Below are 20,380 nucleotides of genomic sequence, written 5' to 3' on the forward strand. Positions count from 1 at the left end.
AAGATGAACAAAGCCTGGATTTCCCCAGACTTCTCTTCTCCACCAGCGGACAGCAGCGATACCTAAACAATACGTAGGCTGCACCCGCGGATGGAAGCATTGTTCTCTATCACCATCAAAATCAGGGACCTTTTAGCTTCATCAATCTGTGTATATTATTCATCCTCCTCCTCCTGCTCCTCCTCCTGAAACCTGACGTAATCACGCCGAACGGGCAATTTTTCTTAGGCCCACAAGGCTCAGTCATATAATTTTTGTAAACAATTTTTATACGTTTCAATGCTCATTAAAGTGTTGAAACTTTCACCTGAACCAATTTTTATTTTAACTGGGCTGCCTCCAGGCCTAGTTATCAATTAAGCCACATTAACCAAAGCGATTAATGGGTTTCACCTGCCCTCTCGGTTGGGCATGGGCAATTTTTCTGACGTACATTAGTACTGTTGGTACACCAATTTTTTGTGGCCCTCGCCTACAGTGTAATCCAATTAATTTTTTGCCCACCTGCATTAAAGCTGACGTTACATCAGCTGTGTTGGGCACTGCAATGGGATATATTTATGTACCGCCGGTGGGTTCCAGGGAGCCACCCATGCTGTGGGTCCACAGGGAGTTGTAACTGCATGTGTCTACTTCTAAAGAACCCCAGTCTGACTGGGGCATGCAGTGTGGGCCGAAGCCCACCTGCATTTAATCGGACGTTACCTCAGCTGTGATGGGCACTGCAATGGGATACATTAATGTACAGCCGGTGGGTTCCAGGGAGCCACCCATGCTGTGGGTGCACACGGAATTCCCATTGCGGAGTTGTACCTGCCTGTGACTATTTATAAAAAAACGCGGTCTGACTGGGGCATGCAGACGCCTTGACAGAATGAATAGTGTGTGGCACATAGGTTCCCCATTGCTATGCCCACGTGTGCAGCTCCTGATGGCGGTGGCACAGGATTATATTTCTCATTGCTTCTGTACAGCATTGTGGGCTATCGCCCCGCCCCTTTTAAAGAGGGTCGCTGCCTAGCCGTGCCAACCCTGTGCAGTGTGTGCCTGCGGTTCCTCCTCATGGCAGACGCACTTATAAATAGACATGAGGGTGGTGTGGCATGAGTGCAGCTGAAGGCTGCGCAGGGACACTTTGGTGTGCGCTGTGGACACTGCGTCGTGCGGGGGGGGGATGGGGGTTGGCAGCATGTAAGCCAGGAGAAGTGGCAGCAGAGTGTCATGCAGGCAGTGATTGTGCTTTGTTGGAGGTAGTGTGGTGCTTAGCTAAGGTATGCATTGCTAATGAGGGCTTTTCAGAAGTAAAAGTTGTTAGGGGGGGGGGCCCACTCTTGCCGCTATTGTGGCTTAATTGTGGGACCTGGGAACTTGAGATGCAGCCCAACATGTAGCCCCTCGCCTGCCCTATCCGTTGCTGTGTCGTTCCCATCACTTTCTTGAATTGCCCAGATTTTTACAAATGAAAACCTTAGCGAGCATCGGCGATATCCAAAAATGCTCGGGTCGCCCATTGACTTCAATGGGGTTCGTTACTCGAAACGAACCCTCGAGCATCGCGATAATTTCGTCCCGAGTAACGAGCACCCGAGCATTTTGGTGCTCGCTCATCTCTAGATACTATCTGTAGATTTAGGATATATCATTACTAAAGTCTAATGGGTTATTTTTATATCGACCCTATTGTCAAGTGATTCTCCCAAAATTCAACTCCAGAAGGAGTTGTCTTTTGCTAAACCTTTTACAAGAAGGGGCCATTGTTGTGTCAGTCTGCTCTCAATGGAAGATCCTTTGGTGAGCTAGTGGAACCCTCCACTCTTAATGCAGTGTAACCTTCTTACCCATCGAGCACCAAAGAACACTGGGACATATATTTTTAGACCAGCATTTTATGCATATAAAAATCTATGCCAGCTATGCACCAGAGGGTTTCAGTATAATGTACACCAGTTTATGGTGTACGTTATACTCATGTGATGGGCTGCGTGGACTGCGTCCCCTAATGCTAGGCTTCAGCTACGTTTTGAAAAAGTAGCGAGGCCTGCCAAAAATGTCTGAAAACTGTGACTTTTGTATGCCAGAAAATTGGCATATAGGGCAATACATACCCCCTCCTTCATTTTGGATTGGTGTAGGTGTAGATGAAATAACTTTTTTTGCTTGTCTCGGTGAGGAAGATTTCTACATACAGAGAAGTCTCATTTATGACAGATCCACTTTTTTTTATTATTTGTCTTTGTAGGTCTCACTTTTTAATACCACCCAGGATGTCAAGAAGGGGGTTATAGGAATCAGGAACAGTTACAGGGAGGTTGACCAGGGTCTACACTTGCCTCTGGATCACACGACCCTCAGTAAAGGGTCTGTCGAAACTTTGGAGAAACAGTAGGCTTCCTTCGACCACTTTATCCATTCTTGGAGCTCTTTTGTAGTTCTGTGGTTAGCGGGAGAATCGGCGGTTTAAATGGTCATAGGAAACTAACATAACTCTGTCAGTGTCCTCCTGTTTTAGTTGTGGCCCACTTGATCCATGCAAGATAAGGCTTCATTCACATGAGCGTATATCAGCCATGCTTTCACTGCCTGCTGATATACACTGTCCATCTGATGCATTGGTCTACAAACAATATGGCATTTCTCAGAAAACGCTATGTGCGGAACCAGCCTAAAGCTGAACTAGAGAACCCAGTATTGTTCTTGTGTTCAGGGTCTTACTGTATATAAGTGTTATATCACATAATCGTTATACTGTATGCATTTGCAGATTTAGTCACAGCAAGACAAATTCTATAATTCTGAGATTTCCTTTTCTCCTATGAGTACAATGAGGTTAGTCACGGATGTGAAATAACAATGTATGTTGCTTTGATTATGAGTACAGATAACAATGGAACTGGGCTTCTGTTATTTTGGGCGCATGGAGCAGCTAAATAGCCTAAGAAAAGTTAGAATCTAAATATTTAGTCAAGAGGTCCCATCGGGATTAAAAATTCATAACACGGCAAAATGATAAAACATAGGAGAGCAGGCTCAGCATCCTACTGATGGCTCGTTATCCGGCTCCGATAGGAACCTTGTGATCTTATACGCCTGCTGCTGCACCAACAAACACTTGTTTTATGTGGAAGAGCACGGATGTGTGGCCCACAATGACAAACCTATGATTCCCTTTGTACTTTCCAAAGAGTTAGACAAATCAGGAACTTTAATTTTTTCTTCAAAACCTAGACAACAGTAACAAGGAAGGCCTTTGGGGGATTAAAATAAATTACAAAGGGGCACAGGTGCAAACTATTTTTCTCTGCAGTTATAGTTCATAGCGATTGTATCATACTGACTTCTCTTGTGTAAATGTAAGGGAATGCCTCAGTTGTCATTTATTTGTGCAGAAAAGCACATTTCCATAGACATTACAAGTAATACAATTAAGGTGGTAGAAAGCTGGCTACAATGTACCCTCATGTATTTGCAACATGAAGATGGCTTAGACCACATTCAGACCTGCATTCAGCTTTCCGGTCTACTACCAATGTTTGACTCCGTCCTCAGAGCTGAACCCCCAAAATACCAGAACTGCCAGAATCAGCACATCCCAGATCCGAGTAGTCTCAGACAGACCCCATTGATTATAATGGAGTCCATCCAACTTCCAGCATGTTGGACGAAAATTTTGTACCGAATATGAATGTAGCCTTAAGTGGGTATGGTTTTTAGAGGACTGAATCACCTGTAGCCCACCTATCATATTTAAATATCTGACGATCCTAGCTTGAAGGGCATCATGTCAATTTTACAGCATGTAGTGTATTTATATAATATTTTTCAGACTATAGGACACACCTAGGTTTAGATACTGGAAAATAATTCAGACAAATAGAAACTTCCGTGGTGGTGTAATGTAGGGAAGGAGTTAATGCCTCTAGCTGTAGTGATCAAGGGGAATGCCTTCTTCGCTGGTGGTCAAGGGTTGAAGGGCTATGATTTATCCACTGGTGGTCCAGGGTAGAAGAGGTACTTGCAATCTATAAGGAATAAAACAGTAGAATAAAACTTGGCAGTGGATTAAGGTCTCCTGCTCACTGGCAAGGGCGATATTGGGTTGGGAATCACAGCCCAATATCGCCCTCGCACTCCTTCTGAAAACCCCTGGATGCGAGGCGTTTTCACATGGAATATGCAGAAGTTAGGACAGGTTTAAAAGTGCATCAAGTCCACTAGCTAGAAAAAAAAGCAACTTATGCCTGGAAAACCGTGAGATTTGTCCAAATGAATACAGTCTCTTGCAGTGTCCTGCAGTGTCATGTGTACTACTTATTACAAAGCTATGTCTTAAAAGGCTCATAATTTTATATCTTTTTAATGCTGTCTTAAAATGACTCTTCACACTTACAGGCCTCCTGCTCATTCAGTTAGCCCACAGTCAGATGTTACCAGGAGCTTTGATGATTCTCCATCCTGCATCCAGAAGACGCTTCAACATGAGTCTGCATATGATGAAGATAGTATATATGATTGCGTATATGAAACTTCTTCATTTGCTCAACAGCAATATGATGATCCTGTACCTGTGAGTGACGCTCACAGTCCGGTGACAACTACTTATCTGAATACTGGGAAAGTCACAAGCATGTAGGTTTGCATAGAAATTGTACTGTATTTGCCTTTTAGATGATGCATGTTGTACACAATATTCAGATTATTCTATTATTTGTGAACCTGCTCTATAAAAATGTACATTTTTGTAACAGTATATAATGCATTTTGCTATAATAGAAATCTTATGGCCATATCTATAATATCAATAGATGATTTGCAGAATTCTAAGACAGACTGCTGCAGAACAAGTGTGCCCTACAGTAGGGATTAAGCGTGGAAGGAAAGATACAATTTGCAGTTGTTCTGCATTTGTCATCCTGTAAAGCTTGATAGTTTATCAAGTCAAAAATGGTCCTTTTGTATTGGCTTGTACTCAACCTTTTCCATTACTCCCACTGATATAAATGAAGTGGCACCGTGCTCTACCATCACTCCATTCAATCTCTATGTCACTGCTGTGGGTGCAGTGAGCCCAAAGTGAAGAGAAAAGGGGGACACAGGACCCCTGTTCTTGTCATTAGTGGGGTTCTCTGCATTGAGACTCCCACTAATCAGACTTTTATCATCTATCCTGTGGATAGGTTATAAAAGTCACTTATGGGAATACCCTTTTAACCCTTTCCAATCCAATTTGTATTCTGGTTTTCCTAGAGGTCTTACTCTTTTTCTGCTGTTATACAACAGCGCTATATGCTGGCTAAAGCCAGTACTGCATGAGGTGACACATAGGATAAGCTCCGACAGCAGAGAGGCTGGCGATATACAGTAAGAGAACCCCAACGGACGTCTACCACCATCAGAGCTGTACAGCCTTAAATCATAATGTCTTCAGACGTCAGAATAGTGGATTGGAAAGGGTTAAAGAATCAATTGTATGGTAATAGTTAGGTAAAAGTTAATAGGGAAAAACGGCCTTAGTACCATGTCTAGTGTATACAGCAGTTAAAAGCTAAAAGTGAAAAAAAAATCTGTAATTGTTCCCTCACATTTATTATTCAGTTTACATCATTTTTGTCAAAAAGAAAATTTCCAGTCTCATTCAGGAGGTATAGTTTATACTACATTTATCAAACAGATGTAGCAAAAGAAAGCTAAAATCTTAAGGGATTATTACAAACAGTGTTGAGCAATTATTGAAACAATCGGGTCGGTCACTCACGACCCGATTTTAAAAAATAATTGTGAATACGCACTCACGATTCTGACTTCCATTAAAATCAATAGGAGTAAAAATCGGGTTCTCTAGTTTGGCCTCCTTAAACAACAGTGGAGGTGGTGGTGGCAGCACTGCAAGGCAGCAGCAGTGGGCTAACACGCCTGTCCCTTCTGCTCAAAGCAGCGTGCAATATTTTGATGATTGTTGCTAAATATCAGATTGAGATGATGCAATCCGATTTAGCAAAAATCGATCCAATTTTATCGCCCAGACGATTAGAATCAGCAATACTAATCCTAAAGTCTAAAGTTATTCCAATTGGCTCCCTCATTTGGCAGTATGGTTGCCTGCATGCTGAGGTGGTGCACATGTCTGCCCTCCTCTGTCAGTAAGTATATGGCCATTTTCAGTGATTGTTTTTATATTTCCCCTTCTGTGATACAATGTTATTCACTTCACCTATCATTAGTTTTTAATGTCTGATCGGTGAATATACCCTGCCTATGGATATTGCAGTAATTATATGAATGTTTCTTGCGCAGGTCCTTTAACGACATGGATAACCCTGACATCCAGAGAGATGCCTGCAGCAGTTCCTACAGTGCCGATGCACCCCTGATAGATAGCAATAGGATATATGAAAATATCCCCACCATTGAAGAGCCGGTGTATGATGAAGTGGAGGAGTGTGGAAGAATTGTTCATCCTGCTCTAGAAGAGCTCATTTCCACAGAAATATCTTATGTTAAATCTCTGCGTCTTCTCACTTCCTTAATTCAGCCCAAACTGGAGGAGGTTTGTGAGTTAGTTGTACAGATTGCACACATTGCATAACTCTATCTTTCCCGAATTCCCTATTCTGAGTGTATAGATTTATTCCACTGAGAAGAAGTTCAGAGAAGTGATCGGACTCTGCCTGACACCTCCAGCGGTAGTTTGTCTCCCATTGCAATAAAAGAATCGGCATATTGATACTCAAGTTGCCTAATCCTTTTTCCCCAGAGATCTGCTGCGAAGGGACAGTCAGGTGGTCCTTATACATATGGCAGAGTCTGATCCATTGAAATCAGCAAGTGTAGCCTTATGAGTATGGGCAGTTTTAGATATTTCAAAGTAGAACATTCCACATAGAGTAAAAGGAAATTTTACTTCTAGCTATCTTGTAACATCAAAACATGCCAGGAGATAACAGCACTGAGGTTTTATGAATTAGAGTCCCTCGTGTCCTCAAAACCAAGGATCCATACAACTCAAAGCACCCAAGCTCCTTCTTGGAAGGTTCGAAAAATAGAACTGGTCCAGCGGAAGTCTACGGCATTTCCATGTACAAATTTTCCGGTTTGGCCTTTGCGGGTGTAGTTTGATGCAGCTTGTATTTTGTTGATTAAATTTTTGATAACCGATGTCACTCCATTTGTAGAATGGTCCTATCAATATTAAAAGAATTTCAGCTCCGATAGTGACATACTGTAGTATACTTGGATATGTACAGTACTGTGCAAAGGTTTTAGGCAGGTGAGCAAAAAATGCTGAAAAGTAAGAATGCTTTCAAAAATAGAAGTGTTAATAGTTTATTTTTGTCAATTAACAAAATGCACATGAACAAAAGAAAAATCTTAATTAAATCAATATTTGGTGTGATCGCCCTTTACCTTCATAACATAATCAATTCTTCTAGGTTACATTTACACCCAGTCAGGGATTTTGTAGAATTACAGTCAGGTGTATGAGTAACCAATTATATACCAAACAGTGATAATAATCATTAACTTCATATTGCAAAGTCCGGAGCAGGATTCCACCTGTGGATTCTGCAACAAATCCAGTCCACAGCATGCTATGAGAAAACGCGATTTTCTGCCCACGAGCGGAAATCAATTGCGATTTTCCACTTACCGGGGAGAAATCGCAGCATGCTACGATTTGGTGCCAGCTACACATTGCCAGCTTCCATTGAAGTCAATAGAAGTCATCCGTCCCGCGACCATTCTGCAATCTTCAGTGCAGAATGGCCGCAGGAGCCGCGTCATCGTCATAGCAACGGCGTGGCATCCTCTGTACTGCCCATGTGCCGGTCGGTGCTCCTGCTGGCACATTCGCGGCAGAGGAGAAAACCGGCGTAGCGGTAAGCTGGGGTCACCGGCCAAGCACCCGGTCGAACTCCGCTGTGGGAATCCTGCACGTGGGGTGTGACCAGCCTGTGTGCAGGCGGCCTAACTAAAACAGAAACAGCTGTGTAGGAGGCTTAAAACAGCTAGAATCTGCACATTATCCCGTATCACACAGGCATGTGAAAAATGTAAAACATAATCTTCACACGCATGCACTTTAACTCTATATGAACATACAGTAAGTCATTGTCCTGCTCTAATCAATAAGTAGGTGGCTTTTATAGAGGTGATGTAGCAAATTTTTGACTAAAATATTTGCACAGTGCCATATGGCTGCCTTATATTTGGAGAGCCCTAGAAAGAAAAGTTCTCGCCAATGATCTGTCTTCTTATATTAGGAGAGCCCTAGGGAGAAGAGTTCTCGCCAATGATCTGTCTCTTTATAGTAGGAGAGCCCTAGGGAGAAGAGTTCTCGCCAATGATCTGTCTCCTTATAGTAGGAGAGCCCTAGGAAGAAGAGTTCTCGCCAATGATCTGTCTCCTTATAGTAGGAGAGCCCTAGGAAGAAGAGTTCTCGCCAATGATCTGTCTCTTTATAGTAGGAGAGCCCTAGGAAGAGGAGTTCTCGCCAATGATCTGTCTCCTTATAGTAGGAGAGCCCTAGGAAGAGGAGTTCTCGCCAATGATCTGTCTCTTTATAGTAGGAGAGCCCTAGGAAAAGGAGTTCTCGCCAATGATCTGTCTCTTTATAGTAGGAGAGCCCTAGGAAAAGGAGTTCTCGCCAATGATCCGTCTCTTTATAGTAGGAGAGCCCTCCGAAGAGGAGTTCTCGCCAATTATCTGCCAGGAGCATACAGAGAACTGTATTCATTTGTGTAGATATGATTCCTTTTAGGCCTCATGTCCACGGGGAAAATCAGGCCCGCTACGGATTCTATATGGAGAATCCGTAGCGGGTCCCTCCTGCCCCGCGGACATAAGCGCTGAAAAGAAGAATTAACTCACCTCTCGCACGCTCCGGATCCTTCCTTCGCCGCGGCGTCATCTTCTCTGCGTCGCGGCCGTATCTTCTTACTTCAGCCCGGCGGATGCGCAGGATGACGTCGGTGACGTGCCCCGCGCATGCGCCGGCCCGAGGAAAAAAGATCCGGCCGCGACGGAGAGAAGATGGAGCCGCGGCGAAGGGAAGAACCGGAGCGGGTGAGTAAATTCCTATTTTGGTCTCCCACGGATCCGGACGGCTTCCATAGGCTTCAATAGAAGCCCGCGGGAGACCCGCATGAAAATGGAGCATGGTCCAGATTTTTTCATGCTCCATTTTTAAAAAAATCACTTTTATTGACCATCCGCGGGTATTTATCTACCCGCGGGTGGTCAATGCATCCCTATGGGATGCGGATCCGCTTGCAGGAGAACAGTTAAAATCCGCTGCGGATTTTAATTCTTCTTTTGCCCGTGGACATGAGGCCTTAAATAGCTAGCAAAAGAAAACTTGTTGCAGCAAGCTTTCAAGGCTACTCAAGCCTCTTCATTGGGTTGTTTATAAACTTGCCTTATGAATAGGCCTAATTTGCCTCGAAAGCTCGCTATAACATCATTTTTTTTGTTAGCTATTAAAAGGTATCATATCTAGATGCTAAGAGCAATAAACATCTTATTCACTGGCTAACACGGGACCAAACTGGTTTAATTTGCGTTTGTTGGAGCCGCACTTTAAATAATGATCCGTCCGTTAAATTTGAAGGAATGTTATATCATAGCACTTTTCAACCTAGTAATGTAACTAGATCATAATGAGGTCTGTGGTCTTCTAGATCCCTGATATTGATGTGAAAAGTCTATTCTCCAATCTGGATGAAATCCTTTTGGTCCATGAACTATTTCTGCATGAACTAAAACAGACAGAACATGACCAACACAACCAACTTACTCTTATTGGTATGATGAAGAATGAAATCATTATTTTGTCCAGCTTGTAAGATTATTAGATGTTAATAATGAAGTCATGGACATTCTGTGGATATTTTTTTGTGTTTTTCAGGAAGTCTCTTTCAGGAATTCAGCAAAGATATGGAAAATGTATATACTGTATATTGTGCTACATATACCAGATCCACATCACTGCTACAACACTATCAAGAGGTACATGTAGCTGAACTCATTCGAGATGCCATGATGTCAGTATCGTGAGTATCACTGTAGCACAACTCATGGTTTTAGGACTTTAAGAGTACGTTCACACATGGCATATCTGTGGTGTATTCTCCACTGCGTATTTGTGTATGGAAAATATTCAGTGTTAGGGCGGATTCAGACGAACGTGAATTTCTCCCCTTATGCGGCCGTGATAATCAAGTCTGCATAACAGGACTAAACGAAACTACTGATTTCAATGTACAGACTTGTCCTATCTTTCCCGCATGTAGTGAATATATCGTGCAGGGAAGATTGGCAGCACTTATCTTCGTGCAATTTTCTCAAACTCAACAGTTTGAAAACCCGGCAAAGGGGAAGAAATTCCCTTGTTCAGGTGCAACTACACTCTGTGTCGACGAGCGTAGTTGTGCCTATGCTCTGTGCCGGCGAGCGTAGTTGTGCCTATACTCTGTGCCAGCGAGTGTAGTTGTGCCTATGCTCCATGCCGGTGAGCGTAGCTGTGCCTATGCTCCGTGCCGGCGAGCGTAGTTGTGCCTATGCTCTATGCCGGCGAGCGTAGTTGTGCCTATGCTCTCTGGCGGTGAGCGTAGTTGTGCCTATGCTCCATGCCGGGGAGCGTAGTTGTGCCTATGCTCTATACCGGCGAGCGTAGTTGTGCCTATGCTCTGTGCGGCGAGCATAGCTGTGCCTATGCTCTGTGCCGGCGAGGGTAGTTGTGCCAATGCTCTATGCTGGCGAGCGTAGTTGTGCCTATGCTCTATACCGGCGAGCGTAGTTGTGCCTATGCTCTGTGCCGGTGAGTGTAGTTGTGCTTATGCTCTATGCCGGTGAGCGTAGTTGTGCCTGTGCTTTATGCCAGCGAGCGTAGTTGTGCCTATGCTCTCTACCGGTGAGTGTAATTGTGCCTATGCTCTATGCCAGCGATCGTAGTTGTGCCTATGCTCTATGCCGGTGAGTGTAGTTGTGCCTATGCTCTATGCTGGTGAGCGTAGTTGTGCCTATGCTCTATACCGGTGAGTGTAGTTGTGCCTATGCTCTATGCCGGTGAGTGTAGTTGTGCCTATGCTCTATGCAAGCGAGCGTAGTTGTGCCTATGCTCTCTGCCGGTGAGCGTAGTTGTGCCTATGCTCCATGCCGGCGAGCGTAGTTGTGCCAATGCTCTATACCGGCGAGCGTAGTTCTGCCTATGCTCTGTGCCGGCGAGCATAGCTGTGCCTATGCTCTGTGCCGGCGAGCGTAGTTGTGCCTATGCTCTATGCTGGCGAGCGTAGTTGTGCCTATGCTCTGTACCGACGAGCGTAGTTGTGCCTATGCTCTATGCCAGCGAGCGTAGTCGTGCCTATGCTCTCTGCCGGTGAGCGTAGTTGTGCCTATGCTCTATGCCAGCGAGCGTAGTTGTGCCTATGCTCTATACCGGTGAGCGTAGTTGTGCCTATGCTCTGTGCCGGTGAGTGTAGTTGTGCTTATGCTCTATGCCGGTGAGCGTAGTTGTGCCTATACGTTATGCCGGCAAGCATAGCTGTGCCTATGCTCTGTGCCAGCGAGCGTAGTTGTGCCTATGCTCTATGCTGGCGAACGTAGTTGTGCCTATGCTCTGTACCGACGAGCGTAGTTGTGCCTATGCTCTATGCCAGCGAGCGTAGTTGTGCCTATGCTCTCTGCCGGTGAGCGTAGTTGTGCCTATGCTCTATGCCAGCGATCGTAGTTGTGCCTATGCTCTATGCCGGCGAGAGTAGTTGTGCCTATGCTTTATGCCGGTGAGCGTAGTTGTGCCTATGCTCTATACCGGCGAGTGTAGTTGTGCCTATGCTCTATGCCGGTGAGTGTAGTTGTACCTATGCTCTATGCCAGCGAGCGTAGTTGTGCCTATGCTCTCTGCCGGTGAGCGTAGTTGTGCCTATGCTCTCTGCCGGTGAGCGTAGTTGTGCCTATGCTTTATGCCAGTGAGTGTAGTTGTGCCTATGCTCTGTACCGACGAGCATAGTTGTGCCTATGCTCTATGCCAGCGAGCGTAGTGGTGCCTATGCTCTCTGCCGGTGAGCGTAGTTGTGCCTATGCTCTATGCCAGCGAGCGTAGTTGTGCCTATGCTCTATACCAGCGAGCGTAGTTGTGCCTATTCTCTGTGCCGGTGAGTGTAGTTGTGCCTATGCTCTATGCCGGTGAGTGTAGTTGTGCCTATGCTTTATGCCGGCAAGCATAGCTGTGCCTATGCTCTGTGCCACCGAGCGTAGTTGTGCCTATGCTCTATGCTGGCGAACGTAGTTGTGCCTATGCTCTGTACCGACGAGCGTAGTTGTGCCTATGCTCTATGCCAGCGAGCATAGTTGTGCCTATGCTTTCTGCCGGTGAGCGTAGTTGTGCCTTTGCTCTATGCCAGTGAGCGTAGTTGTGCCTATGCTCTATGCCGGTGAGTGTAGTTGTGCCTATGCTCTATGCCGGTGAGCGTAGTTGTGCCTATGCTCTATACTGGCGAGTGTAGTTGTGCCTATGCTCTATGCCGGTGAGTGTAGTTGTGCCTATGCTCTATGCCAGCGAAGGTAGTTGTACCTATGCTCTCTGCCGGTGAGCGTAGTTGTGCCTATGCTCTATGCCAGCGAGCGTAGTTCTGCCTATGCTCTATGCCGGTGAGTGTAGTTGTGCCTATGCTTCATGCCGGTGAGCGTAGTTGTGCCTATGCTCTATACCGGCGAGTGTAGTTGTGCCTATGCTCTATGCCGGTGAGTGTAGTTGTGCCTATACTCTATGCCGGTGAGCGTAGTTGTGCCTATGCTCTATACCGGCGAGCGTAGTTGTGCCTATGCTCTATGCCGGTGAGTGTAGTTGTGCCTATGCTCTATGCTGGTGAGCGTAGTTGTGCCTATGCTCTATGCTGGCGAACGTAGTTGTGCCTATGCTCTGTACCGACGAGCGTAGTTGTGCCTATGCTCTATGCCAGCGAGCGTAGTTGTGCCTATGCTCTCTGCCGGTGAGCGTAGTTGTGCCTATGCTCTATGCCAGCGAGCATAGTTGTGCCTATGCTCTATGCCGGTGAGTGTAGTTGTGCCTATGCTCTCTGCCGGTGAGCGTAGTTGTGCCTATGCTCTATACCGGCGAGTGTAGTTGTGCCTATGCTCTATGCCGGTGAGTGTAGTTGTGCCTATGCTCTATGCCAGCGAGTGTAGTTGTGCCTATGCTCTCTGCCGGTGAGCGTAGTTGTACCTATGCTCTATGCCAGCGAGCGTAGTTCTGCCTATGCTCTATGCCGGTGAGTGTAGTTGTGCCTATGCTCTATGCCGGTGAGCGTAGTTGTGCCTATGCTCTATACCGGCAAGTGTAGTTGTGCCTATGCTCTATGCCGGTGAGTGTAGTTGTGCCTATGCTCTATGCCGGTGAGCGTAGTTGTGCCTATGCTCTATGCCAGCGAGCGTAGTTGTGCCTATGCTCTCTGCCGGTGAGCGTAGTTGTGCCTATGCTCTATGCCAGCGATCGTAGTTGTGCCTATGCTCTATGCCGGCGAGTGTAGTTGTGCCTATGCTCTATGCCGGTGAGCGTAGTTGTGCCTATGCTCTATATCGGCGAGTGTAGTTGTGCCTATGCTCTATGCCGGTGAGTGTAGTTATGCCTATGCTCTATGCCAGCGAGCGTAGTTGTGCCTATGCTCTCTGCCGGTGAGCGTGGTTGTGCCTATACTCTCTGCCGGTGAGCGTAGTTGTGCCTATGCTCTATGCCGGTGAGTGTAGTTGTGCCTATGCTCTGTACCGACAAGCGTAGTTGTGCCTATGCTCTATGCCAGTGAGCGTAGTTGTGCCTATGCTCTCTGCCGGTGAGCGTAGTTGTGCCTATGCTCTATGCCAGCGAGCGTAGTTGTGCCTATGCTCTATACCGGCGAGCGTAGTTGTGCCTATGCTCTGTGGCGGTGAGTGTAGTTGTGCCTATGCTCTATGCCGGTGAGCGTAATTGTGCCTATGCTTTATGCCGGCAAGCATAGCTGTGCCTATGTTCTGTGCCACCGAGCGTAGTTGTGCCTATGCTCTATGCTGGCGAACGTAGTTGTGCCTATGCTCTGTACCGACGAGCGTAGTTGTGCCTATGCTCTATGCTAGCGAGCGTAGTTGTGCCTATGCTCTCTGCCGGTGAGCGTAGTTGTGCCTATGCTCTATGCCAGCGAGCGTCGTTGTGCCTATGCTCTATGCCGGTGAGTGTAGTTGTGTCTATGCTCTATGCCGGTGAGCGTGGTTGTGCCTATGCTCTATACCGGCGAGTGTAGTTGTGCCTATGCTCTATGCCGGTGAGTGTAGTTGTGCCTATGCTCTATGCCAGCGAGCGTAGTTGTGCCTATGCTCTCTGCCGGTGAGCGTAGTTGTGCCTATGCTCTATGCCAGCAAGCGTAGTTCTGCCTATGCTCTATGCCGGTGAGTGTAGTTGTGCCTATGCTCTATGCCGGTGAGCGTAGTTGTGCCTATGCTCTATACCGGCGAGTGTAGTTGTGCCTATGCTCTATGCCGGTGAGTGTAGTTGTGCCTATGCTCTATGCCGGTGAGCGTAGTTGTGCCTATGCTCTATACCGGCGAGCGTAGTTGTGCCTATGCTCTATGCCGGTGAGTGTAGTTGTGCCTATGCTCTATGCTGGTGAGCGTAGTTGTGCCTATGCTCTATGCTGGCGAACGTAGTTGTGCCTATGCTCTGTACCGACGAGCGTAGTTGTGCCTATGCTCTATGCCAGCGAGCGTAGTTGTGCCTATGCTCTCTGCCGGTGAGTGTAGTTGTGCCTATGCTCTATGCCGGCGAGCGTAGCTGTGCCTATGCTCTCTGCCGGTGAGCGTAGTTGTGCCTATGCTCTATGCCAGCGAGCGTAGTTGTGCCTATGCTCTATGCCAGCGAGCGTAGTTGTGCCTATGCTCTATGCCGGTGAGTGTAGTTGTGCCTATGCTCTATGCCGGTGAGCGTAGTTGTGCCTATGCTCTATACCGGCGAGTGTAGTTGTGCCTATGCTCTATGCCGGTGAGCTTAGTTGTGCCTATGCTCTATGCCAGTGAGCGTAGTTGTGCCTATGCTCTATACCGGCGAGTGTAGTTGTGCCTATGCTCTATGCCAGCGAGCGTAGTTCTGCCTATGCTCTATGCCGGTGAGCGTAGTTGTGCCTATGCTCTATGCCGGTGAGCGTAGTTGTGCCTATGCTCTATGCCGGTGAGCGTAGTTGTGCCTATGCTCATCTGAATCTGCCCTTAAAGTACAGACAATTTGGATGACATTTCAAAAAGTCTCCTCCCCCATGCTGTGGGAAAAAAATAGCAGTGTAAGGCCTGTGTCACACAGTTGTTTTTGCCCGTGAAAAATTTAATGGATTCATTCACACGCGTGTATTTTGCAAGCGCATTTTGGTCGTGCAAAAAAAAAAAATCAACACAGCATGCTCTATTTTCCTGTGCATTTGCGCAGGGAAAGAATACATCTTGAACTTATTAAACTAATTGGTCAGTTCAATCTCTGAGAGCATCGATACATATTTTTCTGCGCTTGCAAAAAGTACAATTAAAAGTGCTGTTGCACACGCAAATATGCAACGCCTGATGTGAAAAAGTGACCTGCGGTGCAAGTTTTAAATTTGAATATCAATTTATATTGTGAACCTGGTATGGATTTGTTGTGAATTTTACCCATTGAGTTCAATTGGATAGTAAAAATCCACAACATATCCCAATTGTTAAGGATTTTGTTGCAGATTACCTGCAGATTCGCCGCAAAATCCACAGGTTGGAAGATTTGTAATGTAAAACTGTGAAATCGTGATTTACTAAAAATGCGCCAAATTTATCAAAAGTATCTCATGCTGGGTGATACATTTTTTAGACCCTTCTGATTAGCTTTACACCACCTATTGGTTGGCTTCCTTTGTGCCAAAAGTTTATGCCAATGATGTAGGCAAATGTGTTGCATCTAGAGATGAGCAAGCATACTCGCTAAGGGCAATTGCTCGATCGAGCATTGCCCTTAGCGAGTACCTGCCCGCTCGGGAGCAAAGATTCGGCTGCCGGCGGGGGAGAGCGGGAAGGAGCGGAGGGGAGATCTCTCTCTCTCCCTCTCTCCCCCCCGCTCCCCCCTGCTCACTGCCGCAACTCACCTGTCAGCCACGCCGACACCCGAACTTTTGCTCCCGAGCAGGGAGATGCTCGCTAAGGACAATGCTCGATCGAGTAATTGTCCTTAGCGAGTATGCTCGCTCATCTCTAGTTGCATCTAATGGCATATTTCTAGGATATGCCATATGTTTCTTATTGGTGTAAGTCTTACTACTAGGACCCCTACCTATCCTCAGAGTGAAGGTGCTGCAGTGCAGTTAAGCACTCCTGTTGCTCATTCACAGATTTCCCCTGTCCAGTGACCCTACTGGCCACCAACTGTACAGGGAAGTACAACACTGCTCTGTTTACTTCAATGGAGCAGTGTTATACAGCTGGTGGTCAGTAGTGTCAATGTGCAGGAGAACTATCGAAGGCCTACATACTCTGTGCATGAGGCCTTAGACAAGCTTTTAATTAGTCTGATCCATGCTTCATAGAAAAATAATCATGTTCTGGACATGCTTTAACCACAGAGCTCATGCAATTTCTTGATAATGGGTTATGCACCTTCCTCCGACTTTATTTTAATTACTGCATCTTCTGTTCTATGGCATCTCTAAAAGTTGAATATATTGTACTATGTCTTAGGCTGGATTCACGTAGCAGAGAAACTCAGGCGCGACTTGTATCAGAGAGCACACGGACATCCATCCATGTGCTCTCCGATCTCCATAGACACTGCACATTGCATGTCCTATTCTCAGAGGAGAATAGGACATGCAGTGATTTTTTTCATATGGACCATCCTTCCATGGGCAAAATCACTCATGAAATACCTCTTAGGTTATAATAGAGCCATGTGCAGTTTGTGGAATACACAGACAGCACGCAGCCCAAACATACGGCCATGTGAATTGGCCCAAAATTTTAATTGTAATAAATCTAGATTTCGCTAAAGTTATGTGATTCTTCAAAACAAGTTATACAGTACATGCACTGAGATTTAACTTACCATTTCCTCTTATTCACACAAAGGACCGGGTCATCAGCACAATACACAGATCTTAGCTTCTACCTCGTCATGCCTGTGCAACGCATCACCAAGTATCCATTGTTACTGCAGAATATCCTGAGCCCAGACACACAGAACAAAGAGTCACAAGATGCATTGCAGAGAGCCCTCAATACCATGAAGGAGGTGAATGTCAACATCAATGAGAACAAGAGACGCAAAGAAGTTGGTGAGAAACGTTTTAGTGAATGATGCTCAAAAGTATAGTATCCGTAATTTAAAGGACTTTCTAATATTGTTAACACTGGCGTAACTATAGGGGATGCGGTTGCACCCAGGTCCAGGAGCCTTAGGGGGCCCATAAGACCTCTCTTCTCCATATAGAGAGTCCAGTACTATGAATAAAGCATTATAGTTGGGGGCCCTGTTACAGATTTTGCATTGGAACCCAGGAGCTTCAAGTTACGCCTCTGATGGTCAACATTGGTCACTTCTCTGTTCACCAGTTGCTTCTTTGCCACGGCTCGTGTCCTCTTGGCCGGTGTGTTTTAACTTTACCTATGTATCTGCTGCAGTCAGTGAGAGGGCTGCTATATGACGTCATCAGTGTCATCCTATTGACAAGCCTCAGCTTCTACATTACAGGCCACATGACCTGTGTATGTCACTGGGGCCAGAAGACCCTGTGATGCCTCAAGTCATGTAATGTGGCGTATGTTATAATAAATGTTTGTTGCAGGGTGGAGAACACTTAGAAAAATGGAAAGCTCCTTTGACCACACTGCCTGCATATAGCCTAATAATCCAAGTTTCTTGTGTGTGTGTTTTATAGAATTTCCCATGCAATTAAAAAAAAAATGCTCAAAAATGTTGCAGGTTAAATCACAAAAATGTATATATACCTTACAAAAAAGGTCAGGAGAGAGATGGAGGTGAAGGTTGCAGCAGTCCCAAGCCTCCAATACCCATGCACAGAGGCGTAAGTTCAAGATTTTGCTTTGGGACCCAGAAGCTTCAACGGGGCCCCCAACTGTAATGCTCTAGTCATAGCACTGGGCTCCCTGTATGGAAAAGATAAGCCTTATGGACCCCTAAGGCTCATTGGCCCCGGGTGCAACTGCACCCCCTGCATCCTCTATAGTTACGCCCATGCCCATGTGGCTTGGTAGAAGGACTTGACTAGTGAGCAAAATTAGATGCAGCATTTTCGCTTGAATTTCTTGAGGCCCATCTGACCCCTATAGTGATGTCCCTGGCATCACCTTCTTTACAGTGTTACCCTGCACAGCGGGTGGCCAGGAGTCGTTCTGTGCAGGAGAAAAGCTATAGGGATCTTGATCCCCAGTGGACAGACCCCCTCCATATATCAGAATTTCATGGCTTATTCTAAGTACCATCTTATAAGTATAAAATAGCTCATCCTGTTTGAGGAATAAAGTGTCTGCCTCCTTGTTCCCCCTTAGCCTTTACATATAAGTTCCATTTATAAAAAAAACTGTGCCTGACGTAATATGAGAGCAAATATAATTTATAAATAATTATCCTTTTTTGAACAGCCACCAAGTACCTGCGGTTAGACCAGAGAACTCTAAGGGAAAAGGTGTCAACTCTAAATACTCATACTCTGTCCAAGAAGTCTCAACGTATAAGTCTGTTCCTAAAACAACAGACTGGCATCGTACCCAAGGTAAGATAGCTTAAAGGGAACCTGTCACCTCCCCACAGCACTATGAACCAAAATATGGCGCTTGTAGGGGACGTTACAGGGAGGCGGGTGATTCAGTGCTGTCCATAAGTGAAGTTAGCGCACATCACAAAAATCCTAGTCTTTTCTGAGTCCCGTGTGTGCGCTCTCCCATAGACTTGTATAGGAGAGCGCATGCACAGGAGTCCGAATTTTTGTAGTGTGCGCCGACTTCAGTGGGTGACAGTGCTGATTCATGGGAGCCGGTTCAAATCTGTCCAATGGATGATGTTTTTATGTTCTATTTATGTTTCCCCTCCTTGTTTGAGCAGATCAAACACGTCTGGTGGCTCAGTTGTTAGCATTGTTGCTTTTGACGTGTCGGGAGTTGAAGGTTCAAATCTGACCAGGGGCAACATCTAGATGGAGTTTTTCAAAGTCCAGGGAGATGTTATCCTTAATGGGCGTGAACCTAGGACCCCAGCCCTAAAAGCCAACAGTGCTGACAAATGAGCCACATTCATAGAAGAACACACACACCTGCCTTTCTATGCCTTGTATTTGTAAAGTCCCCACAGAAGTCGATGGGTATGCACAAATGCACGCTACACTAGGAGATGCGTTAAACACTGCGTAATTGTGCAGGGAAAAGAACACATTTGGAACGCATTAGACTAATTAGCCATTTCAATTGGTGCGGATGCAAAAAAGTACAGTAAAATATGCTGATGCATGTGCAAAGAAGCACAGTTCATTCTGCAAGTATGCAACGCTCAGGCGCATTTAAATACATATATGCCCATATGAATGGGGCTTAAATGTCAGAAATGTGAAAAAACAGAGTTTTAATGCATGTGGCTAAGGTGTATGCAAACCTATGACTTCACTAGAATTAGGGTTTTTGACAGACGAAATACACTTGCCGCAACAGAGCGTATTTGCGCATGAATAAGAGTTGTCCGCACTTCCCTTTGATTTTTTTTATCTGGCCATAGACTTCTATGGCAGCGTGCTGTGTAACCTGCAGAAAGATAGAGAAGGTCCTATCTTTTCTTGTGCACAGGATTTGCTCACAAGAAACATGCTCATCTGAACAAACCCGTTGAAATCAATGGGTTTGCTTTGAGTATGTTTTTGCGCATGTGAAACTCATACCGGCAAAACATGACAAACATGTTCTTCTGTTTAATCCCTTGTCTGCAGTATTTTGGCAGATTCCATCAGTATTTAGTTATGAGATCCTTGCTTAAATCCCATGAAAATGACTGGGTGAACATACCCTTAGGCCTCATTCAGACGAGGCATTCATTAGGCAGCTATTAGCCGCGAGAAAACGTCGCTGGAAAATTGCGACCATGTACAGCATTGGATTCAAGGCATTCATTTACATGGGTGATCTTTAGCTGCGAGAAAATCGTGACTAATAATCGCCAAAATTGCCAGCAATTTGCAGTTATGATTTTTTCTTGAAGCATCAAAATATAGGCCATGTCCTATTCTTTGATGAAAATTGCAGGGAGCTCCCATAGATTCCTAAAGCTAAATTCATTCTCATGAGCGTCGCTGCAGCGTCCTTTTTATGCGATGCGGCCATCTGAATGCACAAGAGAACGCTAATTCCTTTT

The 20,380-nt window shown here is 45.7% G+C and overlaps 1 protein-coding gene across 2 annotated transcripts in view; it reads left to right on the forward strand.

Annotated features, from left to right (window-relative positions):
• Nucleotides 1-20,380, forward strand: part of ARHGEF37 (Rho guanine nucleotide exchange factor 37) — a 76,720-nt gene that overhangs the window by 36,711 nt on the left and 19,629 nt on the right. For both annotated transcript variants that reach the window (XM_066591308.1, XM_066591309.1), the window contains exons 3-8: nt 4,390-4,626; nt 6,292-6,544; nt 9,675-9,798; nt 9,902-10,046; nt 17,095-17,300; nt 18,628-18,758. In XM_066591308.1, the coding sequence (XP_066447405.1) occupies nt 4,390-4,626; nt 6,292-6,544; nt 9,675-9,798; nt 9,902-10,046; nt 17,095-17,300; nt 18,628-18,758 (1,096 nt within the window). The remainder of the gene's footprint in view (nt 1-4,389; nt 4,627-6,291; nt 6,545-9,674; nt 9,799-9,901; nt 10,047-17,094; nt 17,301-18,627; nt 18,759-20,380) is intronic.

Source organism: Eleutherodactylus coqui, chromosome 2 (assembly GCF_035609145.1).
Source record: "Eleutherodactylus coqui strain aEleCoq1 chromosome 2, aEleCoq1.hap1, whole genome shotgun sequence".
In the NCBI taxonomy this organism is placed as follows: domain Eukaryota; kingdom Metazoa; phylum Chordata; class Amphibia; order Anura; family Eleutherodactylidae; genus Eleutherodactylus; species Eleutherodactylus coqui.